This window comes from Apis florea, unplaced genomic scaffold, assembly GCF_048593485.1.
Source record: "Apis florea isolate Af1SG1 unplaced genomic scaffold, ASM4859348v1 contig_2508_pilon, whole genome shotgun sequence".
NCBI lineage: Eukaryota > Metazoa > Arthropoda > Insecta > Hymenoptera > Apidae > Apis > Apis florea.
This window is the reverse complement of record NW_028256599.1, coordinates 208,007-235,601: the sequence shown is the minus strand read 5'-3', so window position 1 is coordinate 235,601 and position 27,595 is coordinate 208,007. Positions and strand designations below refer to the sequence as shown.

Below are 27,595 nucleotides of genomic sequence, written 5' to 3'. Positions count from 1 at the left end.
GGTTTCTACTTACCTGTTGAAAATTAATCGAACTATCCACGAGTACATCGGTTTTCAATTAATTTTCCCGCGCTATCGGCGTCGATTGCTACAAAGGCGACAGCCCTCTCCCTCCTCCTCCTCCCCCCACCCACCCCCCTCATGGAGAGGAGGAGGTGCATGCATTTGACAGGATGTCGGCTAATCACTTTCCTCAAATCTCGCCTTTACTCTGCCACGCCACTCACCTGTCTCTTCCGCGATCCAACGGTGTTTCACGCGTGTACAAGCTTTCACCCCCTTTCTCGTCGGGATAAACCTTGCCACTCAAAACGCTCGAGGAAATAGAAATCGTAGACAGATACGATTTTCCATCGACAAGCTGCGATCAGATCGAGACTACTCGATTCTCGTGATCGGCTCTCGATTTTACGCCGATTTAACCGTTATGTTCGATTCTTTCGCTCTGAAACATATGTATTCCTTAATTCGAACTCGTAGTTTCAGTATACTTGGTATACTGAATACCTCGAGTTCCTTGAAACTCGAATTCTTCCTCTTCTTGATATTCTCAGGCGGAAATCCTTATTATAAATAATTTCATCGTTGAGAGATCTCGATAGATGAGTAAAATGAAGGATAATAAAATAGATAAGATTGAAAGTATCGAATCTGGATACGGAAATGGTTCCCGGATCGTGACCAACGCGTCACACACCACGTATATCCATTTGCAAAAGTAGGAACAGATGGTTACATCTTCATCGGTTTAATTAATTCAATCAAATGCCGAAATACTTTTCACGAATACTTGGGCGCCCCTCCCTTCCATTAAGGGTATTGAATTTCGACTACTACTGTACGTTTTGGCTCACCTCCTCCTCCCCACGGTGGCCCGAATTCCAGCACCGATCAGACTATCCGGACCATCCGATTCCAGCTAACCAGATCCGTTGAGACACGATTGTACCGGCGTGCCAGAGGTGGACGTCACCGCGAGGGCTATTTTCAATTCGGTGTCGAATAGGAAATTCAAGGGGGAAGGGGGTGGACCAATTCGAGCTGGAAAGCATGTTTAATCAATTGTTACCGGGCGGGCAATCGCTCCCCCTCCTTCGCCCCCACGATGGCTCCATTCCTTATCTCGTCCTTCGATCTCTAAATCCAACGATTCGTCATCGCCTCTGTTTTTCCTCTTCCTCGAAAGGGATAATTTCGTGATTTCTCTGGTTTCTGTATCCGTGTGCAGGAACGAATACGTGTTACATACGTGTTTCTTCTTTTCTTCTCTTTTCTGCGTCACCTCATCTTTAGAGGTTTGGTTCACAATTTTAGAGATAGAACAATTATGATGGTTTATGATTTCGAGTGATGAAGGCGAGAAGAAACGATGAAATTTAGATTGGGAAAGAATTTAGCAGTCATTTAGTTTGTCTCGTTTAATTTTGTCAAAGAACGAGCATCGAACAATATTGTCCCTTTTCGATCTCGATGAAGTTAGTCCAAGCGAAAATAATGCGGGAACAATTATGACGGTTTATGAGAAGAAACGATGAAATTTAGATTCGAAAAGAATTTAGCAGCCATAAGTTTGTTTCCTTTAATTTTGTCCAAGAACGAGCATCGAACAATATTATCTCTCGATGAAGCGAACGAAATGTATTCGGTATGTTTCTTCAGATATTAAATAATGCAATTTGTTCCATTCCCGTGAATGTTTTCTTACGTTTCCTCGCTTTTATCCCCTTATAGTCAATTTATGTAATACTATAGCGATATTGTCACAGATTTATTTTTTTCTTACATCTTCTTTCTTTCCTTCGTACAGTCATATTCTCGAGAGATGCGGGAAGAGACAAGTTTCTAGTCTGCCTTGCCTAATTATTTCGCGTTAAGAGAGAACGTTTTAATGCGTCCACGTAGGCATTGCAGAGGAACGCGTCTCAACTTCTTGAGTCGCAACAAGCATCTTTGTCGAGAGAAATGCGATTTACGCGCGAAACTTGTCGGTTCGATTATTGTCACCGTTGTTAAAGATTTTCGATCAGTTTTTCTTTGTAATAAGAAGGATCTTACTTTTTAATGAGAAGGATGATACTTTAATTAGATATTCTTCTTGTGTTTACCGAGGCTCGAAATCTTTTGACGTTTTCGAAACATTCTTCGATTCATTTTATCCGAAAGCATTATAGCAGCTCGAGCCTCGACAACGAATTTATATCAGGCATATCTCGTACACTCTGGCTCTCTTTTTATACGGTAAATATCATGCATGAAAAGTTTTATAGTATTTAATTCATAACAAAGTATCTTTGTTGAGGTGAATTTGCATCGAATTAAAGCGAAATACTATACAAAAAGAACAACAAATTAAAATATAAAATAGAAATGCATTCGATAAAAAATATTTTTCATCCGGTAAACGCGCGAAAAGAAAAATATTTTCAGAATTTCAAGAATTCTTGCATCGTTATTTACCTTAATTTTTTCCTTTCTTTTCGTTGCTCGAAAAAGAACAAAGGATAGATCAATGCTTGTTGGAATCGTAATTCCAAATGCTCGAGGATTCGCGACGCTCTCGTCCTTGGATCCTCCCATTAACCTTGATAATTCCCCTTACAAAGTGGAGGAAATCTTGCCGCGGAATGAAAAACGCACCAGGAAACCGAGCAGACAAAAATTTTAATTAAATTTCGAGGAAAACGCAGTTGCGAAAATTTCTCGTCCCGTGGCCTGGCCGGAATTTCATTATACCTCCTCCTCGGTCTACGAATTTATATCGTCTTGTTATGAAAAACAGTTCCCATACTGGTATAGAAAAGGATGGTCAAATATATGGTTCGTATTTTTCACGTGTTAATTTTGCAATTTTAACGCATTTGCCCTTCTTTCTTTCCCTTCCTTCGCTCTTTTAATTTTTATTGATTAATTATAACGAATGAACATCGTTAAACAAATAATATCCACTTGCATACGTTTCTTCAATTCGACAAATTTGTCTGCCTTTTAATTTTCGTAACTTGTGCTTCTCCAAAGATTTTGGCAATTGACAAATTTTATAGTAAAAAGAAATATCGTTTGATCTGTTATTGCTTTTGTTTTGTACGCGATCAGTCTTTATCGTCATAAAGAATTTTATGTGTATAAAATTGGCAAAATGTACAACGAATAGGATTAAATTAATTGAATATCGTTTTCTCTGTTATAACGAAGTTCCACGATTATTTACATCTGTATAATTGGTTTCCAATTAAATTAGAAACGTCACACCTCTTTGAACATCTAAAGATCCTCCGTATCCTCAAGTCCTTTGAGCAATATTACGTTATTCTTAATTACAATTCTTCATTCCCAATTGCAATTTACTTGCTAATCTGATTATCTCCCTCGTTCGATTGCAAAACTTTACAATTCAATGCCATTGTTCCTCCCCACACCTCCTACATTTATTTTTCAATTTTTGCATTCTTCTTCCACCCTAATTTCAATAGCATCGACGAAACGATATTACTTTCACAAAATTTATCCTCTTTCCTGCAAGAAAAAAAAAATAATAAATTAATACCATTCCTTCCAAGAAGCAAACTTCGAATCTTCCACATTCCACCCGAAAACAATAGTTAACGATGTCACGAGCAAGCTTAGGAATATTAACAAGATCTCTCTCTCTCTCTCTCTCTCTCGAGATCTTGCTTTTCCCTGAATTATTTCATCCGAGATCCCACGATTAAACGGATAAAGACAACGGCGAAACGAGATTCAGAGACGTCTTCTCTTCCGCTCTCTTCTTGGACGGCAAAAACGAGGGTATGGCCCAGTTTAATATTTCACCGCGTGTATAACCGCGGCATTCGCAGATTACTCATGGGGCCTCTCGTGGCGGGGCCCTCCCCCTCGCCTCGAGAGTGGCAATCGTCGATAAAACGGAATTACCGGCGTTAATAATCGAGGCAAACTCGCGCGTTTACTCGCGGGACATACACCCCTCCTCCTCCCTCTCTCTCCCTCCCCGGTTGTCCAGCAACGCGTGCATGTGAATTATACACGTGACGACGACGACGACGCCGCCACTTCATGTTCTGCTCGACCTGCGAACTTCTCCGTTTGAAAATTTCGATTTGCACGTTTGGTTTAGAGAGAAGGGTGGGTGGAGGGGAGAGGTGAGAAGTTTCCGTGTAATTAAATAATTGAAAATTAGTTTGAAAATTGTGAGAAGCTGATGCGATATGAGGGGCTTTGACGAAATTTGGTGAAATTGTATACGAGGGAGTACTACGAGTGGAAATAATTTTGATTTGTCGAGAGTATGTTAAAGGGTGTATCTTCGATGAAAGGATTAGTACGAGGATTTGTGGACGCAAATTGGATTGAATTAAAAATTGTTCTTAAGTATACGTATATTAAATCGAGTGGATACTTTAAGTATGCGATAAGTATTTAATTTTAGAAGTAATTGGCAAGTAGTGTAAGTCGATCAATTATTTCCTAAAAGTAGATTTTCCACATACATATATATCGTGAATGATAAATATATATGATAATTTATAAGATTTACGGTGGTTTCTTTTCAACGTTTAACAACGTTATTAAAGAACACGTGCAATTTAAATTCATGATTTATAATATCAAAGATTAAAGTTATCCGAGAAATAGACGGTGTTCCGAAACTTTCGAGGGTGGAGTATAATCCATGAAAATGTATGCATTATACTCTTGTGTGGTTTTAGAAGATGTTGTTTTAAGAGGAGGAGGGTTGTAAAGCGGGGAAACGGATCCCAGGATACGCATCGATACTTTGGGAGGGGGTGCAAGCGTCATAACCATGCTTGGTAAAAACATCGTCGAGGGAGAAAAATGAGAAAGAGGGTGATCCATGAGAATTGAAACTTGACGATAAAAGATTAAAAAAAAAAAAAAAAGAAAAAAGAAAATCGTTTCTAAAACCGATATTTCTATAAATGTCAAGTAATTACTTTTATTATCGACTACACCATGATACATCTAACGGTTGTATTGACATACTACGAGTGAAACGTGATCTTTAAGTAATGAACTCGCTCGCATACATCACAAATGGATCTATTATACAAATTTGCTTACTCGGAAATTCGTACATCGTGTACTTTCCCCTCTAGTGCTCTAACAAATATTATTCTTACACATATATAAGATACATCTATCTCCGTTATAATCGTTTCCTCGTAACGAGATGCAATTTTCATTTAAACTTTTCTTTCTTAACACACAATTTCAATATACATATATATAAAACCTAATCTTCTTAAATTATTATATAGAAAAACTTTTAGAAAATTTCGAATTAGAGAAGATCGTACAACTTCAACAATACGGCGTTACTCCACGAGAGAGAGAAAAAAAAAAAGGAAAAAGAAACTTTCGAATATCCCAGATAGATACGAAACGCACGAAACGGTGGTCGTCTCCAGTTTTCCAACTCGAGGGGCAGCTCGCCAAAGAAGTTGGCCCCGCAAAAACTTCCCAGAGAACCCATTACTCGGTAATTATCGAGGGGTGTGTTCCATCCCCGGGATTATCATAAAAATGCCCCCTTATTATCACGTGAAAATTTCCCCTCGATATTTATCCCCCACGAATTATATCATCCCCCGCGTTGATGATAAGCTTTAACGAGCGGCCAACGAAATTTTTATTTTTCAATGATAGGGCTAACTGCAGGATAGGGGAGGGAGGGGGGGGGATACGGGAGGACCGCGCAATATCTGCCGCCCACCACTGTCACGTTTCGGGGATTTATCAGGCCGCCGGTTGACAGGCAAAATAATGAAGTCGCCGCGGTGTGAAAGCCGGCCGAGAAGTGGCCGTTTTTCGCGATCGCTTGTATATCTGCATATTTAAATCGACGCCCTCGACGGCCGGCTGCTATTTCGCTTTTTCGAAAACGTCCATTACGTGACGTTACACACGATCGATGCCGGCCAGGCAGCATAAATTTTCTTTTCGCGGGAGGGGTCCGTTCGAGAGGTGGTGGACTCGATACGATTCGGATTGCTTTCGATTGTTTTGAACGCGGGCATTGTTTGGACGCAGATATGGAATCAAATTTTTAATTTATTTGGTCGTTGAACGTATTTTTTGGTTTTTATTTTCTTGTGGAAGACGTGGCACGAAGTATTTTTTTTTGAAAGTTTCGTTTTGTTACATTTTGGTCGATAATCGATACGAGTTTCTTCGGGAACGAATTTTTCGAATTTTAGAAAATTTTTCAAGCTTTCGAATTCTTGAAATCCAATTTTTATTTGTAAAATTTAACAGGGAGCATGAAACGACAGCTGTTGAAATGTTTTTTCGACTCTCCATTGGGATTAATTAATTAATTCATGGCTTTGTGATTTTCGAAAATTTATCAGAGCGCGAAATACCTCTCAAAATTCAATTTTTTCCTTTTTTTTTTTTTTATTTCAAAATATATCGATAAATATAATAAACGTTACAGTCACACAAGTAGACTCTTGTAGTGAACAACTCGTGAATAATATTTGATGGACAAACATTCTTTCAATATACGACAACGTATGGATAACTTTAAAGCTTCGATGTGCACTGTTCTAATTAGTGCTAATGGTATGATAAACAGAATTGAAATTTTCCCGACGTCGAGATATGATTTATAACCCCGTAACGTTATATTTTGAGTGTTTCACGGGAAGAACAGCAGTGATCCTGTTATGGCATCAGGTGGCGAGATAGGTCCAACTTTTACCAAAAGTCGTTAACCAAAAATGTTGCGTTTAATCACATTGTGAGTTTATTAGAAGGGTGGAATTTTTTCATGCTTGAAAAATGCGAAGAACGATTTCGAAAGGAGACAAAGAATTATATTTCCACGGATCTCGTCCATGCTCTTCGCCTTGGAAAATCCGTGTATTCATCAAACGTACTTTTGTTAACGGGTATCCACACTGTCATAAAATTACCCGAGCGGAAATCATCGTCCGTGTAAATCAAAACCGTGGAAAATATAAATTTAATTTCCCTGGCTGTGTATTCGCCTGTGTGCGGCCAGAATTAACACTCCTTTTATTAAATGTAGACCAACTTCCGTGAAGCGAATTTAATACTGTCACGGAAGTTTCAACGTTGCGTTCTGTTTCATTTAAAAGGAAGTTCCCCACGTTTGCTTGAACAACCAAAACCAAACGATTCACGTACATTTTCCGCACGTTCTCCTTTCATTACAGCTACAACACCCTTGTAAAGGGGGTTTTCGTTACTTTAGCTTCTCCGTGCCGGACCGCACGAAAGAAAACGCGGTAAATTCGTGAATCTAAAACGTGATTAAGCTTCTCTTCGTTAACGAGTTCAAGAAGATCAGATTATTAGAGCGTTGTGCGTAGTTGGCAAAGGTAAAGGTGTGTAATTATACCGGAGAATTACAAGATTTACAGGAAAAGTTACTTCCTTTAATGCGATTGCTTTCAGGATTTTTATTTCGAATCGCCTTTTTTCGTTTGAATACGTCGCTTATTTTGAAAAATAAATTTCTTCGCTGTATTTACTTGAGAATTTAATCTCTTAGCTTTTCCTATTGAGATTTTAATTTCCTACAAGATAGATCGAATCATCATAAAACTATGTGCAACTAATAAAAAGTCTCGACAAAATAAGTAAAAAAGAATTCCACTACTTTCGCGATAACAATAAAAAAATCGATTTCACGATACAATTTATACGCAGTAATTTATATTGAAACATATGTCATTTTCGTTTCTCTTTTCGTATCGTCATGGAAAACGATAAAGTTTAATTTTTTTCGAAGTATTTATTTTTCACAGTTTCTTATTTTTTCACTTCCGTATAAGTTTTTTGCTTGCAAATTCCGGCCAGTTTTTCGTTGTTTGCATAAGCGTATGTTATCTTGCGACTCCACATTTTCACATTTTGACTTGCTGATAAAAAGAAAAAGAAAAAAAAAAAAAAGAGTGAAGAAAACGCCTCAGTTACTGGCGCTTTCGTGTATACCTGGAGCAATAAAATATCTCCAGGATGGTTTCTTTTTTATGAACAATTCGGAGATGGCGACACATGCAACGAGATTTTTCTTCGCCTTTTCCTCCACGCATCCACGTTTTAAGGCCATATAAATCGCAATATCGAATACGTTAGCCGGGTTACATCCTACTCCACGATGCATTTTTTATCTTTTTTCCATTTTTTTTCCTTTTCTTCTTTTTTTTTTTTTTTTTTTTTTTACGTGGTCGTGGCAAGACCACTTTATACTGGCTTTTACTCTAAATTTTAGGATGAAATTTTGGTTGGAAATTTTTTTCTAATCGATTTTTCGTTTTTATGTCGTTAATGGCGGTTTAATTGAAGTAAAAATTTGTTTCCTATGAATTTTTGAATCTTTCATTTTGTATATTCCTTTTTCCCTTTTTCCCTCTTTTTCTTTCTTTCCTCTTCTTTCAACGATCGTATTTTCTTCGCCAGTGAGAAACGAACGTTTGAATCATTTATGTATATATATATTATGAATGATGGAAGAAGGTTGGATTATTTTTAATATATTCTGTCTCGATTATTTTTTAAACGAATATACCATGTAGAAGAGAATTTTAGGGAGAGAGAGAGGAAAAAAAAGGGAAAGTAGCAATGAAAATTGATTTTAGCTTGGACATATCCAGCCTTTCGGGTTAGCATATTCATAACTGACTCCACTATGTACGTTGCCATCAAACATGCTATCTATCAAAAGTTTGGAACCCCTGTCGAAACTCTCTTGTTACGCGAGCATGATTCAAGTACTGTGTGTAATAATAAAATTATTATTGTCGATATATTGCATCGAATCGTGCTAAACTTCTTACAACAAGTGAAGAAAGACTTACCGTTAGAAATATTTCGGTTGTATCTCGATTATATACGAAAAAATCCTTAATTTGAAATTAACAACGCTCTTATATCCATTCCATTTTATTTCTTTTTTATTATTTTAAACAAAGGAAGTATCCGTATATCCACTTCCAAAGCCATCGACAATCCGAAAATAAGAAGACTGGAAAAGCTTCGAAAGAGAGAATCGCCACGAGGATCGTTCCAAGATCGCTCCTCCCTCTCTAAAATTACAAAAGTCCAAATCGAATTTAATCGCGATTCAATACCCGGCCAGCAATTAATTAATCGAGCTAAACTCCCCTCTAGAACAACAGAATTTTCCACGATATCCCGCGGATCCGCATCTCTGAAAGGAAATTTCTCGTTGGAAAAATCGGCCGACTAATTAGCCCGGTGTGTAATAACGATAGGGATCCGCCGATTCGTGGCGATCGATCGGCCACGCCACGTCTGCCCGGAACACACATCCGTTGACCGTGAATAAAAGGGAGAGCAATGCGAATGATAATTAACCGCTTCGCAAATATTCGCCCCCCAGCTTCACCGCATTCCATAAGCCAAAAACTTGGATACACCACTCGACGGTTCAAAGTAAAGCAAACAACGCACCCCATCTGGTAAGGGGATTCGCGTGTACCTCGCGTAATGAACGTTGGAGGGGAGGGGGTTGATATCGCAAAATTGCACCGATTAATGGGGGTACAGCGGTTCCAATCAGCGATTCGTCGACTCTTGTGATTTTGTCGTCCAGTTGTTCTTCTCCTCTCCTTTCGCTCTTTCCTTTCTTTCTTTTTTTTTTTTTTTTTTGGTTCATTCTTCAAACAGGATGAAACAGAGAGGTGGGCAGGGGGTTGGTCGCGTGGCTGGAGAATGGCTGTCGGTTACAGAGCGCAGAATTCGAGGGATTTTCGTTTTCGAAAACACGCGTGATTTAAATGATACTCGTGTAATTTAATTGCATTGTTCGTCAACGATATTTGTTACGCCCGGATAATTAGCCCTTGGCCGGTCGTGCTCGTCCCATTTTTCCCGGAAATGGAATTGGAAAGTTTGGAATTTCGATGGATGAAACGTTTTTTTTTTTTTTTTTTTCCTTTTTTTGACACCTCTTTCCGGGAATTTGGAGATTCCATTTTACAGCACGGTCCATTGTCTCGAATCATGACGAAATTTTTTTATTCTTTTTTTTTTTTTTTTCTTTCTTTGTGATGGGGAAATCGAACCGAGCGATCGGTTGACAAAGTATGGTGAACAGCTCTCCACTTTCAAAAAAAAATTGAAAGAAAAATATTGTAAAATTATTGTTTGGATTTGGAACGTTGAAAAAATAATGATTTAAAAAGTACGATATATTTATACGAATAAATAGCACTCATCGAATCGATAAATCTTTATTCCAATTTTTTTATTCGATGAAAAATAGAAATTATTTTTTAACAACTTATCGATCTGATTTAAATTTCAAAATATAAAAATAAATCGCTCATTTTTTTCTTTTTTTTAATCTGAAACATGCACCAAACGATGCAGAATATTTTTCTTTTTTTACATATATTTTACACGTAACGGTTGTTAAAAAATTCAAAAATTGAGTTCGCCCCTCTGTTGCAAGGTCCTCAATTTCGCGTATTTGCCGATTTCTCCAGGCGAAAGCGAAACAAACGTATCCCTCGTGTTTAATCATCCGCCTCCCTCTTTCCAACGTCATCGTCCATCGAGTTACCGGTTTAATCGTTACTCGACTCTCCTGGGAGATCGAAAAAAAAAAAAAGAGAAAGAAATAAAGAAGAAGAAGAAGAAGAAGAAGAAGGGAAAAAAGGGAGAAAGTAAATTAGGCTACTTTCGCAGTCAGATTTGCGCCCAATTCACCGGATGAATGGGATGCTTGCGAATCGCTGGTGAAACGGTACACACGCGTTTAACCCTTTCACTCTGCGGAGAATTGTTTGCCGATGGCTGACGGAAAATCGATAATCCTTATTTAGGGACAATTGTGCGGGAATGGGGAATTTCGTACGAATGTTTATAAGGGGTAAATGGGGTTAAAGGTTCGGGGGTGGACTGAGCATTTTAGATTAAGAGGAGGAGGAGCATGTGTGGTTTTGAATGAATTTGTTGGTGTTGAAGAGAAAAATAATATGGAAAAACAAAAGCCTTTTTTAATGGCTTTTAGAATATTCGTGTTTTTGATTTTCGAAAGAATTTTCTTTTTTTTTTTTTTTTTTTTTTTTGATTAATGTAGAATTAATCCGCCGTGGATGTAGCGCGATTAATTTTTGGCCTAGGGTTTTTTCTCTGTGAAAAAAAAATAAAAAATAAAAAATAAAATAAATTGAAATTTATAAATATAAAAATTGCCAAAATATTGAACACAGGCCAATATTTATAAAATAAAATGGACAGTCGATGGACAGAGAAGAAATGAATTAAAAAATATATTCTTCCTGATTTTACTCCCTTTTTATATCCCTCTTTACTTCAATTTTTTCATAAAAAATTAAATTACGTCTAATGGATTTAACCATACAATATTGAACTGTAGAAATACCTACCTGATCTCATCTGTGAGATTATTGCGTCCAAAGGATAAGCTTTTTCTTTTTTTCGTGATTGGAAAACAGAGGGTATGTTTTGTTCAATTCTGCTGACACGAGATAACGAAAGAAAGAAAAGGAAGGAAAATCATTTCGTTATAAAATCGATTAAATAAAAGAGAAATATACATACGTGGTGCATACATCCAACCGATAGATTGTAACTATACGTGGAATTAAATTTTGATCGTACAAACGTAACAAGTTTTTTGAAACTGTTATTAATTGTTGAAGTGAAATCATAAAGTGGAAATATCCGTGTTGAGGGTAACAATGTTAAAAATATATAACATCGTTTTTTTTCAAACAAATTGTTTTCAAATATCTATCTCGAAATTGCAAAACAATATTGTTGTAAAGTCTTCCATTTCTATTCTATAAATATATATCACAAAACAATTTCTCAAGTCTTCTGCAAATTCTATATTATTAACCCACATATAATACATTTCTCTGGCGTTCTCTTCGCAGTTGTGCCTGAAATAATGATAAGGGTAAAATTAAAATAAATAATCGTACTCCAAGGATGCACAAAAAACGTTAATATAATAACAATAATATATATATATATATATAACGTATATGCATGTATACATGGTTCTTATTAACAATTTCATCATTTCATTTCCCTAGACTACCTAAAAATGTCACTGGAAGTGGCCGGTCGAACCCGTCTCGTTCCTTCTCATGAAAAATCTCACTACAAACGATAATTTTCACAAGTTGAAACGAACAGGTCTCCATAAATTTCCCCTAACCATCCGGCATTCTCGCCGGTATATGCGTATTTATAATATATTAACATTTCTCTCTCTCTCTCTCTCTCTCTCTCTCTTTCTCTCTTATCTCTGGACTCTCGTTCGCTCGCTTATCTAAACGCAATTGCAAAAAAGTGTTGCCCTAAACCTTTTAATTTCCTCTTTATACTCGTATTTCCATCGGAAGTGATGTAATTTTACACCAGGAATCTCGAGATCGATCACGAGCAATCCAAAGAATTCTAGAAATGGAAAACTTTAAACGACGTTACTACGATTTGGTGAAAATATAGTGTTATTCGGAAATTGATTAATATTATATTTTTAGGGTGCATTTTAATCCTTAACGAGTGAGGTGTGATTCGATAAATTTATAAAGTTTCTTCTTTAATTTCCTTTTAAAAAATATTAACTAGCTAGTTTCTAATAGATCAACTATTTCTATTTTTTTTTTTTTTTTTTTTTTTGATTATTTCGAAATCCATAACACACTCGAGGACAAACGATATGAAAATCTGTGGTTTCTCTTTCAAAATATATGAAAAAAAAAAGTTTTCTAGACATCCAACTACCCCTTTGTATACGTGTGTTACTATCAATATATACAACTATTTTGGATTTCTCTTTTTACTCTTTGTACTCGTTGAAAAATCGCCATCTTCGATTTTCCATTTGTTTTTTTTAACGTATCAAACTTCCTTTTCGAAGTTTCCTATATAAATTTGTCGTTATGTCTCTACGTAATCACCACACCAGTCAAAGATTAATCATCGACACAAAAAGTGAAAAATACGAATGTTTGGACGAAAAAGGGGATGTCGTTCCATCGGGCAAAGATCTCGAGATCCCTGTCCTATCGTTTATCTCTGTTTCTCCGTTTCTACGTGACGCAGAGTGATAACAATACGTGTCGATGTGGAGCAACGATAATACGTTGCTTTTTTTATTTTTTTATTTTTTTATCCATATCCGAGGATGCGTGATACAGTATTTACAATTACAAATATTCGAAACAGCGTTCGAGCCAGGAATGACCGTGGTTTATCACTTAGGTTCCCCATTGCTGGAAAGCGTTAGACGGTTTTAAAACAGTTTTGTTAAAGGGGGTTGTTTTCGATACGTTACGACCGGTGTCTCGTATCTCGTTGACGAACTCGCCAGCTTTTCCGATTCCGTGGAAATGTTTCGGGAATGGAAAAACATCGGAATGTCTGCGGCAATGCACGCGATAAAATTCGCAGTAAAAGTTCTCTATCGATACGATCTTTCGACCCCTGGTGTTCACGACTTTTCGTGTCCTTCGTGCGCATCTACGTCTGATAGCTTCTTCTTTTTTTTTATCTCTTTATTTTCCTTCTTGCTCCCCCTTGCTGGTTGGAAATTTATATATTTTTTTCTGAAACGTGTCTGTTTGTATAATCGTGTAAAAAATCGGAGAACAATGACAGAATTGTGAGAGAAAATTAATTTTTTCGTCAACGATGGAAGAGAAGATTAATTTTCATTTTGAGCGAACGAATTGAATCTTTTTGTTGCGTCAAATTTTGGAGGATCTTCCGTTCATTTTGATTTTTATCAGTTTCAATTTTTATAAATAGAATCTTGGCTGTTTTTTTGCTCGGTAAAGGGTTCAGGTTTCTGAAAGAAGAGTATTGCAGTTTAGTGATACTGAATATAGGGTAAACACGATAGCGTAGAGGCTATTCCGGTTTATATAGGGCAAATAGAGTCGAACCTTCCAGCTGAGGTCTAAAATTTGTTGCTTGTTCCTTATCGAAACACAAACTTCGAAGTTTAGTATCCAACTAAGAGTGCGGATATTTGTCCAATCTGACGTTTCATTACTTGGAAACGGTTCTTGTAACAAATAGTCTTATTCCAGCGTTGTCGAATAAAATGAAATAATTGCATCGATTATCGAACCTATTCTTTCACGATCCAACATTTCAATTTCAGAAAGAAATCTAGTATAAGGAGATAAAAATATCGTTAAATTACCAAAAAATGGCACGTTCCTCAAATTTTTATATCGAAAGAAATAGAATGTCATCGTATTTGTCAATTATGTCATTGTTCTTGCGAAACGGCGATATTTTGCTGTTAAGTTTAGCTTGTTCAACTCAAGAACGGTTTATATTTACAATTCAACATTGTGTAAGTGAATCAATGTATATAAAGATTAAAAGGGTTAACAATTTAAAGATACAAAATATTATGGAAAAATCTAGAGTACAGTTTTTAAAAACACTTGAAATCTTGAATACTCGAAATCATGTTATAGTATAGAAGTATGAACTCGTATAGGCAGTTAGAGTAGCTGTAGAGACAATCGTATATTATTTTCTTCTTTATAATATAATGATAATATAGGTATATGTATATATATATATATATATGTATGTATGAAACTTACGTATTTTCTATTCAAATGAAATATATAAATATGAACGTAAGTAAATGACTATAATAACACAGCGAAATCCTACAACTATGAATATTCGTTTCAGCCTGAAAATTCATGTTTCATATCGCGATCATATATCCCTTTTTAGGTGAGATTGTACTAAATCTATTCCAATATTAACCCTTTCAGTATTTTTTTAAAACATATTACATATTTTTCTCTGTACGTATTTTGGAATATTTAATAGGCCTTTTCCACGATTTACAACATTTATAATGAAACAAATCAACACGAATATTGAAATTTTTCCTTTTTTTATACAATTATACATTTGGGAATCTCTCAAACGCAAAATTTATTCACTTGCAACGAATACTTTCGACAATGACTCCCAAAGAAGATTATTTCCATTACTTCGACGAATAATCATCGTATCATTCCACTAACCCACGATACACATTTAGGCCAAGAATCACTGAAAGAGTTAATCGAAGATGACCACAACAAATCACGGCAGTGTAGAGATACTATCGTATCCAACGAATGCTATTACCCTGGATAAGTGGAGCGAGCTCGACGGCGAGGGAAGCGAGGCTAAGAAGGAAACGAAGGAGAAAGGAAGGGGGTGGGCGGGGGGGGGGTGCAAAACCTCCGTGCACGCGAACGATGGAACCGGAACGATGAGCCGGAACAAAAGTCACGAAACTCGAAAGCCGGTATCTCTACGATGGGGAGGAAAAAAAAAAAAAAAAAAAAAAAAGAAACCAGTGCCACGCTTTCACAGGGGTTTATTTTTCACAGGCGAACAAACCGAAGAAGTCGGCGACAGTGGGGAAACGCGCGCGAACGCGGGAGGAGGAGGAGGGAAAAAAATGAGGAGTGAAATTTTACGAGCCTTAACCCGTGGCCGCCTGTGGACGTAAAGCGGCTTTACGACGTCTAGAATGAAAGTTTCATTCCGTGACGGCGCGACAGAGTCGTCGAAGGAGAGGGAACGGCGTCGGGGATTAACTTGGCCGGAAATAAAGCGCGAGGGCTCGATAAAGATAAAGAATTGGTTGGTGGTTCGAATCGATTTTCGATCGGATCTGGTTGGGGGGTTGGAGGGGTTGGTAACGAGGTGAATGAGGGAGCGTGGCACTGTGATATACTAATTTACGTGATTACAGGGGCACGAAACGGAGGGATGGGGGTGGAAATGTAGGGCAAAGTACGAGGTGCAAAGGATGTTTCCTTGTCGGATTTCTGGGAATATTGTAAAGATGTTTCCTTTTTCTTTTTATTTTATTAATTCGAAAGAATTAACACTTTGACAACTGCATTTAAATACTTTTAAGATAGGTTTTTAAAGTGAATATAAATTCGATCAACTTCTCTTGTTACTTGAGATTTTTATTGTTGTATTCGTATAGTAAGGTTGGAATTTTATTATTAGATTAAGAAAGATTTTGGCTATTGAGAATTAATGTACTTGTTGTAAATTTTCTTCTGATATTATATAATTTTATTATAGAGTAGTTATTTTAACCTTACGCAATACTTTTTTTCAATTGAATAGAAATAAAAAGTTTTTCGAATCACGATTAAGAACATTGGTTTAAGTGGACAAACGAATTGGACAAGCAATATTTTGATGATAAAAATTATAATCACGTGTGTAAAAGCGACAACAGTTGTTAAAGTGTTAATTTTAGAAAAAGAAAAAAGAAAAAGTAATCTTAGATAAAAATAAGAACAAATATATAAGAAAGTTCGTGTTCCTATCTTACAAAAGAACGTAAATAATTATCGAAACAACAAAGTTACGATTATCAATTACTTACAAGAAGAAATGGATCGGAAACAATCGATAAAGACAAAGTACAGAAGAAACTTGTTAATCTTACCTGGACGAAGACAGACACTTTCATGATCCTTATTAGGTCCTCTTAATGTTCAATCCTCTATGATAAAAAAGTACTCGCAAGGTAATAGTCTTAAAAACTTTGTGTATAAAAAACGTATCGTTGTTGATCGTACAAATGGTCCCCTAATAACTCTACGATCATCGATCGTGCCATTCATCGAAATCGATGAATGGAAACTCGATTGAAATCTTTTAAAACTTGCATAGCTGAGTTGAAGAAACTAATTTTATTCGCAAAAAAAAAAAAAAAAAAAAAACGAAAACTGATAACAAATTTCATTCCGTGGCGAGAGCCTCATCATCGTCATCACTCGCTTGAAAAAATCTTCAACTCCGCTGGTTGGAAAAGAAATATATATTCATAGAGGATCAAAGTGAGACGTGTTCGTTGGACGGACATTCACGCCGTGAAAAAAAAAAAAAAATAAGAAAAAAAAAGGGAAAAGAAAAAAAAAAGAAAAAAAAAAGGGAAGAAGAAACATCTCCCGAAGCGGAGTCGTTTCAGAAGCTTTCTCGTGAAAGGAACTGTTGTCTCTCGGACAGAGAGGCACCACCTTTGTCGGTATCGTCTAACATCACGCGAGGAAAGTAATCTAGATGAAGAGTTTATCTCATGACAACGCCGGCGCCGAGCGATCGTTCGTCTTCGTTTTGCGTAGCTTTACCGTTGCGAATATGTTTGTCCTGGAAGAATCGAATCATCAAAGGGGATTTAATATAGTCGAAATATATGTGGATCTGTATAAAGAATTGATGGAATTTTTTTTTTTAAATTTTCTCACTTACAATTATCCAAGCAGTTCTTCTTTTTCTTCTTTTTCTTCTTTTTTTTTTTTTTTAATAAAGTAAGAAATTTTGAAAATAGTTTTAACAAGTTGCCCAGAAATTAATTGCGATTTATTAACATATATCGTTTGAAATGTTAATTAATTGTGAGGAAATATAAAAATATAAGAAAATCGAAAAGAATTTTTAGCTTTGGATATCGATTTTTGGTAAATGTAAAAAATAATAGTAAAATGGCCAAAAGTGCAATAGAATCAAGGACACGTGTGAAGGGAAATTCGAATGCTCGAAAATTCTATTGTTTAAATTTCTGTCTTTTGTATTTCTTTCTTTTTTTTCTTCATTTTTATGGCGCGATTGTACGATTATAAGCCATTCTGGAATGGAAAATTTTCGCGTGACTCGCGCTGTTAAATGTTAAACCAAGAAGCGAAAATGAAAAACAAGAATACGAAACTAAATTTTAAATTGAAATAAAAATTTGTAATTCAGATATTCGATAAAAACTGCAATTTATTTCGGGACAACTTATGCATGATAGAAAAGTTATGAGACTAAACGAAAATTTTAACAGGAAAGATTGAACTGCTTTGATCTTGAAAGCTGTACTTGTAAAAAATCTTTCGTAAGCTGTAAATTTACTTTGAAAAAAAAAATGTAAAAAAATTCCATGCAAAAATTGGAAATAAAAATTGCAAAATCCGCAGAAATCCGTAGATTGGTTACAATAAACTCGCGTTACAGTATCACAGAACAACAATGGACAGCATACAACGATTCTCCAACATTGACACGATATTTCATGCGAAGCGTAAACACAAATAAAAATGAAAATTTTTTTTCGCACGAGAACAACGCGCTATTTAACATTCAAATTTCATCGGATGGCAAGTGCTATGAAAGAAGATACGCAAACGAATTCTTCGAGCTACGCAAAAATGAAACGAAACATACACACAAACGCACAAACGTTCGAAAACAAAAATAGATCGATGAAGATTTTTTACAGTCGCAACAAAAATTCGTTTGGATTAAAATACGACACAACTGGCATAGTGATATCAAATTTTTCCCCCTAAAAAAAAAAAGAGAGAGAAAAAAAAAAAGAAAAAGAAGAAATTTAAAACAACGAACATGGTATCCTTCATGACATATCGAAATGAAACATCGTGGGAATTGAAATTGAATTCTTCGTTGAACACTCGTGCGTGAACCGCAGATTTTTATGCAAATGCAAAATTTTTGTATCGCATATATTTTGCATATATTACATAAATATCAATCAATGTAACATATCTTTCCTCTGCAATACCAGTTTTATCTGCATAATGGCTAAATGTTATAAATAAATCTAATAATATTCTGAATAGAAATGTTGATTATGACGTGACGCATCGAAAATTGCAAGAATTTTAAATAATCGTGTTCGTAAAAGGATAAAGTTTCATTATAAATTAATTTTTTTCTCGAATAAATGATACAATTTATCAAGAAACTTGGAAAAAATTACTATTATAATAAAAATTAATTTGTATTACTTATATAAAATATATTTATTGAAATAAATAATCTGCAGATAAACTGGTATATACACCATAAATAATATGATATATTTTCTACAAATTAGTAGTTAAATATTTGAATAAATTTGCATAAGAATCTACAGTCTATTCATATGCAACAGTCGAATGAACGTTACGACATCGAGTATCAAATTGTTTCGGTCAGAAACTAATTTACACGGGTAATGAAGGAATACGTGGGCACAAAGTTTCGAACTCGAATAATTATTAATGCGGAAACTAGTTTACACGATCGTTTTTAAGCCTGTCGTGGAAATGCGCGCAATATTATTTATGCGTTCGTTTATGCATCGACAGGAACGATTTATGGTAACTGACAGATTTAATTCCGATCATTCAAGCATACGATTAAATTTCCAAAAACTTTTCTACTCGTGTTTCACTCAATTAATTGTCGAAGCGTGAAAAAAAATACGAATCAAGCGTGAAACTTTTAAATTATGTAAATTAGATTTATCCCCGATGATATCGAACATTCGATACTTTTTAATATTTGAAACTTGTTAGAGATTAATTCGAAATCGTCGAATTTAATGGTTGATCAGAAATTTGTAAAATTGAAAAATTCGCGACACATTAGTTAAAATAACCATACGTACGACGGATCCAACAAGAGTTACGATTGAATCATCATCCATAACATTGTTCTTTCCATCGTTGTGACAGGCTGATAAAAATGGACCAAACTTGTTCCTTGCATTCTAAATTACGATATGCTTTATGCTTAACGTCAACACAATGATATCCGATCATTAACAAGCGTCGACGAAAGCAGTAATAAAATAACAACTATGCTCGCAAAACATAGGCTTAAACGTATCAAAAAAAGCAATGGGAACTGCACTATGTGGAAGACTTGCGAAACGGTCATTCGTGGTGTTGATCTGATATACGAGGGTGGAGATGATATAATAAAACTGGAACGTAATGACAAACACAAAAGAAGAAGAGAAAAAAAAAATAATAATAATAATAAAAACGAGCAAAATCTTAAAATTATAAATCGTATCGTGATCTCTATCTCCTCTTATCCTCGGGCTCGTTCGTCCCAAAAATCGATCTCGTTTCGTTCAGATCTTTCGAAGGAAGATGATCTCACGTCTTCTCGTCGACTTACGTGATAATAACTCAACGTAATAACGTTTTTTAATAAACTTTGAGACGTGATAAAACACTCGAAGCCCACGAGGGATTCAAACAACGATACTGATTCAAGAAGCGGTGGACGAAGAAGACAGTTTAATAGATTTATTGCTGTTTCTTCTTCTTCTTCTTGTTCACGGAGGCGTCCACTCCCCAAAGGTCGTACCACGGTCCACAAGTATTCTTATCTCGGTCAGAATCCCTACGGAGTTTAGTTCTAGGAAGAAGAGTCTTCTCGGCCACTGTTTGATCTTTGACCACGATGCAACTGTATGTAGACTCCTCGTCCGACGCCTCCGTCTCGCTCAACGTCTGAGTCAAACCGTCCTCGTCGTCGGTGTACTTCTTCCTCCTCTCGTTCCTCTTCGCCTCGTTGTTCTCCTTCAATTCGGCCACTATCATGTTCCGTTTAGCCTCCAGGCTCCGCTTCCTCTCCTTCTCGATTATGGCTTTCCGCGATACATTGCCCATGAAGTAGGATCTCTCGTCCTGGTGCATTCGATATTCGGACCGCTCCACAGTCTTTGGTCTTTCCGCGGGCGTAGGGAAATCCTCGAAGTAATCCGATTTCTCGGGCACGTGGATCCTCTCCGCCGGTTTCGGCTCCTCGTGATGCGAATCGTTGGTGATCGTCACGTCGCTGTTCCTTTTCTCCAAACTTTGCCGAGAATTCGGACTACCCTCTGGGCTCTGCTTCTTCGAGTCGTCCATGGCGTTCACGTCCTCCTTCGCTTCCTTTTTGATCATTTTCGGAATGTCGACCAGAGATCTGTGCTGCCAAAGTGCCATGCCTTCGAGAACATCGGAATCTCTCCTGAACCTCCAGAAGGATTTCGTTCTCTTCACCAATTTAGGACTCTTGGAATCGACGTCGAAGGCTCTACCGGTCTGTATCAGGTGTCCTACCGCGGTCGTCTGTCTAGGAAGCAACGGTTTCCTATTGTCGTCTTTCAACATGTTGTTATTCGTGTCGTTCTTCTCCAAGATTTGCCCGTTCCTCTGGAACTTCTGAAGATTGCTCTGACCAAGATTCTGATAACCGTGCCTCTCGATCACCTTCGTCCTCTCCAGCTTCGTCTCGAAATTCGACTCGTAGCCGCGTTCCTTGTCCATCGACACGTTCTCCCTCACGTATCTCGTCTCTCCGTAGATAGCTTCCTCCTTGTCCGAGTATCTACGCTCTCTGTAGACGTTGCGGGGCTCGGTCGGTCTCTCAGGAGCTTCTTCAGAGGGCGGCCTCGGCCTCTCGAAGCGGCGGCTCGAGGCTCGCTCGATGTTCCTATTTCTATCGGGATTCTTCTCGAACGTTCTTTCCCTTTCGTAAGTGGACGTCTTCTGGGCCGTGGTCGGAGACTTTTCCAAGTATCTCTCCCTCTCCCTCTCGAACCTCTGCGGCCCACGATTCCTCTCGCAATCGTTATACCTCTCGTACGGCGGGGGCGGCTGCTTATCCTCCCTGCGCTCTAAACTTCTGTAATCGTTCCTTCGTTCTATGAACTTGGGAGGGCTGTGCTCGCGAGCGTACTTCTGCGCCGTTTGCTCCAGTTTCTGCGCGATATGCTCCACCTTTCTGCCGGTCTCCGGAATCGTGATGGTGCTCTCGTCATCCGTCCCCGAGGAAGATACCGAGGACACCTTCTCGTTCTCGTACTTGGCCTCTTCCTGGGCAACCGGCCGATAACCTCGACGAGAGTTGCGCTCCTGGCCATCGCTTCTGTCCCCGTAATACTTCTTCCCATCGTACTTTTGATAATCCATCCTGCCACCGTAGGTATCCTCCTCCTCCTCCTCCAACTCTATCTCATCCTCCTCGGTCTCCTCTTGCTCCTTCCTCTTCGACTCTCTGCCTCGATCCTGCTCGCTTTGCTCGTTGCTCCTCCTCGTAGATTTCCTAGATTGTTCCTCGTTGTTCAACGGCTTGCTCTTGTGGCCGGGATTAGCCCGGCCACGATTATCGTACTCGTTCTTCTGCGCCCTCTCCTGCGCCTTCTTCCCGGATTTCCTGGCCGGCCCGTTCTCCATAGTGGCGCGGTCCGAGAAGTCTCGCTTCCGCTCTTGACTGTTGTAGTGGCGATTCTGCTGGTGGTACCTCGTCTCCCCATTCTCGTTGCTCTGATTCGCATTCGCCTCCGCCCAAATGTCCATCGCTGTCCTGTAAAGGTGCCAACTCTTCTCGTCCCTTGGTATCGTCTTCCAGGAATCGTTCTCCCAATCCTTGCCGTTCGACTTGTCTTCCTTCTGGTGTTGCTTCACCGCCTCCGTTATTCTATCGGCACGCGGCTTTCTTCTTCGTTGTCTGCGTTTTCGTGCGGGCTCGGGATGAGTAAAAAAAAAGAGAGAGAAAGAGAGAGAGAGAGAGAGAGAGAGAAAGAGTAGAGAAGACAGAAGAGAATGAGAGAACGAAAGACGAAGAAGAAGAAAAAGAAGAAAAAGAAGAAGAAGAAGAAAAGAGAGCGGAATAGTGCAGCGTATGGAGAAAAAGAACCAAGAGCCAAGTACGTGGGTAGGATTAGTTATGCGGCTGTCGAGCTTTGTGGTCGCGGATATTGCGATATGCGGGGATGGGGATATGGCTGCTGGCATCGCAGGAGCCCGGAGAGGTGAATGAGCCACCACCACGCCGTATTTTATTTCCATCGACCACGATAACGCATGCGGAATCTACAAATCAGGAGAGAAAACAACATCGTGACTCTGAGATAAAGCCTACGGGTTCGATAAGGCTGGATATTGGGTGTGATCGCGATTATTTCCTTTTTTTCCTTCTTTTTTTTTTTTTTTTTTTTTAAAGAAACGATGAGCGAAACGATCGTAGATCTAGTTTTGGTTGCCGGCCATTGCTCTTTTCTTTAAATGTTATGGATGTTACTTCTGGAACTCGAAGTACAGAGAATAGACTTTATATCGATTATTATTAGTTCACGGTATTAATTCACGGGAATAAAAAATAAAGAAGACATTATATGATTCGAGCACAAAAGATATTATCTAAGGAAAGGGTCTATGAATTCTATATTGTGCATGCATAATATATATATATACACATATATATATGTACATCCTATATTGCTTCGATCCATACGAAAATGAAACGAAATGAGAAGAAGATATTTAATGGAAGGAGAGGAGGGGACGTTAGATTTGATAAAAGAAAAAAAAAAAGAAGCTACGATATCTACGATACAAATCTATCTATTTCTGTACACTTCGTTAGGGAGAATACCGAGGAACCAAGAAAACGAAATTAACGGCAGAGCAGGGATAAAATACAAAGCTCAAAGTCGACGAATCAGACAGCCAAAAGCGTTTTCCACAGGTTTGCCAAACAATCATCAACTACTTCCGACGAGGTTCAATTAGAGTTATCTAAAGTGTGTCTCTTTGACGAAATTTTCGTGGTTATCGCTCACCTCATGGCCTCGTCGTCGCTGTAATCGATGTCGGGTTGGGCTGGTGGCTCGTTTGAGAAACCGCTGTCGTTACTGCTGTGAAGAGACGTCACGACTTGAGGGGGTGGAACGGGTGGAGCAGGTGGCTGTATCCTCCGGCCACCGGCCAAAACAGTGGGCAATGTGCCCGATGGACGGATCTGTGTGGAGGAAAGTTTATGAGATTTACGTTTCCTTCTTCTCCTTTTTATTTTTTATTTTTTTTGGAAAGACGCTGGTCGAAGGAGGAGATACCGGTTTCTGAGAATGTATCTCAGAATGCGTTTAAGGTTATTGAATCTCTGTTCTTTGAGCATGAATTTAAAGATGTTTCTTTTTTTTTTTTTATTCGGATGTTCTTAAATTCCTTGAAACGTGAACATTTAATGGAACTTTTACTCGTTTCTTAATGTCAAATATCTCGTGGACTTATTTTATTTAGACTTTTCGTTTTCTACCAAAGATCTTTTTTTCCAGATTATAGCGTGCTTGATTTATCTCAAATTGATTCATCTCTTAACATCGAACTGATAACAAAAAAATCAATAAATCAGGATAAAAGGGAATGACAAAATTTTTACACTCAAATTTCTGTACATCTGTTACGAGCAACAAGGTAATAATACAATAATTCATCAAAATGTCATATCGTGGCAGATGAACGAACTTATTGAAAAAAAAAAAAAGGTGATGCAACGGTAATTTTTCCGAAATGAATTCAACGATATCGATATTCCGACCGAAAAATCATTCTCACCGGTTTCGTTTGACGTGCAGTAGGTGTCGCCAAATTGTGAGAACTGTTGCTGTTCGGCACATTAGTGGGTGTGCCTGTACTGCTGTTATTGTTGTTACTGTTGTTGACGTTGTTGTTTCCTACCCCATGGAATCCACTCGACACTTCATCGATGCTCGGTGTCACTGGCGGGCGAGAGGGTGGCGGCTTACAGGGTGGAACCGCCTGTGGCTCCGATGCGCGACCATTGTTTGTTCCGTGACTCGGCGATCTTCACATATTATCGTACACATTCGATTTTAGCGATAATGCTAACGATTGTGGCTAAATCCGAATCGTTGAAAATGTCAGGGGAGGGGAAGCGTCATTTGTCAGAGAGGCATTCTCTGTTGCGGAATATTGGTAATCATAAAATGTATCTCTCTGACATGGGGGAAAATACGTAGGAAATATTATTGATTTTGTCGTTTCAATTTTTCTTCTTTTTTTATTTCCCCCCTCTTTCCTTTCGAATTTCGTTGTATTTATTTTAATTGGAATTTCAAACAAATTCTATCCATAAAGATGTATCATTTTATAAAAGAATAACTTTACTTTTCCGTAAATAAGAAATATTTTGCAACAGTGTTTAATATCGTACGATTACAAATGTAATTTTTACTCGTGACTTTATTCGTATTTTGTAGACAAGATCATAACACATGTTACGTTTGTTAACATTTGGTGTTAATTGTTTAATTATATGAATTGTTGTATCATTTCAAACAAGATTGACTCAGATATAGAATTATGCATATTCTTACAGTTTCTCGTAACCCGAGCCTTTCCGATAATAACACTTCTGCAAAATTTATATGTATTTACCAAATACATTAACGAAACTGGTTTCTAAATAAATATCCAAAGTGTTTGACATTTTCTTAGACGGGCGAAACGAATGGAAGGAAAGGAAAGGAACGTGAATAAAAAAATTCACGTTTTGCATAATTGCCAATTCAAGAGGATCGTTCGAAAGATTAAGAACCGGGATTAACATTTTTATGCCGTCGAAATTCCGTGGCTGCCGATACATATATCAAACGTTAAAAGCTTTTGTGACAAAATTTCCATATCGTAAATCGAGTGTCGGAATAAGGGGATTTAGTGGAGTGTATGCAACAATAACACCAAGACAAATATACGTTTAATGGGAATAGCTAGTATCGATATCACCCATTGCTCTCCCCTCCCCCTCTTCCCGTTATCGTTCTAGATTAGCGTAATTGCATTCGACCCGTGCAATTGTTAGCAACGAGCATCGTAACAAGATCTGTTGTGATATCGTTCAGCTTGAACCAAAACCAGGAGACTTTCCTCCCCTCTGTTAACTTACCCCAGACTATCGTCGATAATAATTTCTGTGTACGCCAGTGGGAACCATCCGGAACTCTGTGTGCGGAGATTCTCCCCAAATTGCCACCCTTTCTGACGATCTCCTAATAAGGTAGTTTCGTGAAATAGAAATAATCGTTTATATGGCGGTTGTTCGGTCGATGAAGGGTCGATAATTTCGAAGGGATGATTTTTGTCTGAGATGGCCATTATCTCTTGTATAAAAGTTAAAATAGTCTACGCGAAATTCTATAACTGTATGATCGTAAGCGTAATTTTGATCAAGCTGCTTCGTTTCGATTTTTCGGAGAGCGATATGTGTAAACTGTATATTAGCCAATCAAGCAAGCATTTTGTCATTCGTTTCAAAATAGTTTTTAGAAAGATCGCGAGTGACGTGTCACAGATTCAATTCTTTAGTGATTCGAGTGAGAAAATTTGGGAAATAGTAAGCCTTGGAAAACAGAAACTTCTCCGATATCTTAACTACGACGAAAAAAAAGGAACCGGTCTTTAAGTTCCATTTCTCCAGAAATGGATTCCCATATCAACTCAACATCGTGTTTCCAACACATATTATCCTCAAAATTTTCGCGACTCGTCTCGAAATACTTGAAATTTCAGATGAAATCCGAAACAAGCAACTTTAAACTCCGGAAATATTTCACATATTTGTTTCACGACCGTTTCAATTGTATCGTAACACCGTAATAATTAGAAGTTATCGTGCAAACGAATAATTCCGCGGTCGAGGAATAATCTCGAAACTCGCCATCATCCACCACTCACCCATCAACGCGATGAGATCGCCCTCGAGGAAACTCAGCTGATTTTCCCCCGAGCTCAAATAGGCGAAGAGGGCCCTCGCGAGGGGCGCGTCACCCCATCCGCCTGAGCTCACCCCTGTGCCGCTGCCTCCGCCGCCTCCGCTCCCGCTGTTGCGTGATGCCGGGGGCGCCATGGACCTCGGCCTTGGCGGAGTTTCCGGTACCTCTGCGAAAATAACGGAGGGAGGGAGACGATTAACCCGGCTCATTTCGTAATTTGCGCGTGGCGTGAGGGGTGGATCGGATCCTAGACTCTCGAGTGGAAAGGATTTCAGTCGTTGGGATCCTCGTCGCTCCTTCACGTTTGCGTGAACAAATTGCGTATCCGCTGTTGCGCTACTGGATCTTCTCGAGGAATCGAGCGGGCTGGGTTTGTGCGAAGAATGCGAGGATCAGGTACGCGAAAATTCATTCGGGGATCGAGTATAGGGAAAAGAAATTTTGTCTATATATACTAATTCGTAAGGTTGTTGTCTCTTTCATTCCTCCACCAGAAGCTAATAAATGTTTTTTCTTTTTTCTTTTTTTTTTTTTTTCACTCACGTAGTTTTGGGTTGTAAATTCACGAATCTGCTAGGTAGTTGTGCGATGTCGGTGTTTGCAGTGTAAAATATATAAAATCGATAAAAAAAAGGTATGGGTATAAGTTGTGTTCCAACAACGTTATTTTACAACGTTCCATTCTCCTGGCCCCGAAAGAATGGCCGCTCGCCAAAAGCCATCACGCTCGAAACAAAATGCTTATCCGAATATTTCTATCCGAACATCCTCATTATACAGTCTATTTTTCCGTCGCATCATTATCAGCTGATTCATGCGCTTGGCTTGAGTGCAAAGAGTACAAACGAGTACAAAATCTCGACTAAAATTTGTTTACTGCAAAGAAAGAAAGAAAAAAATAATAATCGGTAACTTCACTTTCGATCAAATCGATTTATCAATTAATCAATATATATTTTAGTTCCCGAATTTTAATGGAAATCTAAAGAGATTGTCACTTCGTTATTATACCGATTAATACAATTTTTTTTCTTTTTTTTTTTTTACTCCATATATAATGGGGAAGTCGCAAAATTCCCGGCCGTGTGAAACGATCGACAAATGGAATTCGATATTCGATACAGCGGACTCTCTCGGCTTTCCAACTGCTTCACGAGCACTTCTCCACCCGATCGTGTTGCACTCGTTTGTTACGTGTTCAACCCC

At 38.0% G+C, this 27,595-nt stretch overlaps 1 protein-coding gene and 1 long non-coding RNA gene across 2 annotated transcripts in view; one reads left to right on the top strand and one right to left on the bottom strand.

Annotated features, from left to right (window-relative positions):
* Positions 1-27,595, top strand: part of LOC147657810 (uncharacterized) — a 121,340-nt gene that overhangs the window by 4,635 nt on the left and 89,110 nt on the right. The window lies entirely within an intron of this gene.
* The window catches only part of IRSp53 (Insulin receptor substrate 53 kDa), a 174,121-nt gene continuing 158,500 nt past the window's right edge, over positions 11,975-27,595 (bottom strand). Inside the window, exons 10-14 of the mRNA XM_003697455.4 lie at positions 26,352-26,555; positions 25,564-25,666; positions 24,213-24,462; positions 23,438-23,616; positions 11,975-22,323 (exon numbers count right to left, since the gene is read on the bottom strand). Coding sequence (XP_003697503.1) covers positions 20,133-22,323; positions 23,438-23,616; positions 24,213-24,462; positions 25,564-25,666; positions 26,352-26,555 — 2,927 coding nt within the window. The 3' untranslated portion in view covers positions 11,975-20,132. The remainder of the gene's footprint in view (positions 22,324-23,437; positions 23,617-24,212; positions 24,463-25,563; positions 25,667-26,351; positions 26,556-27,595) is intronic.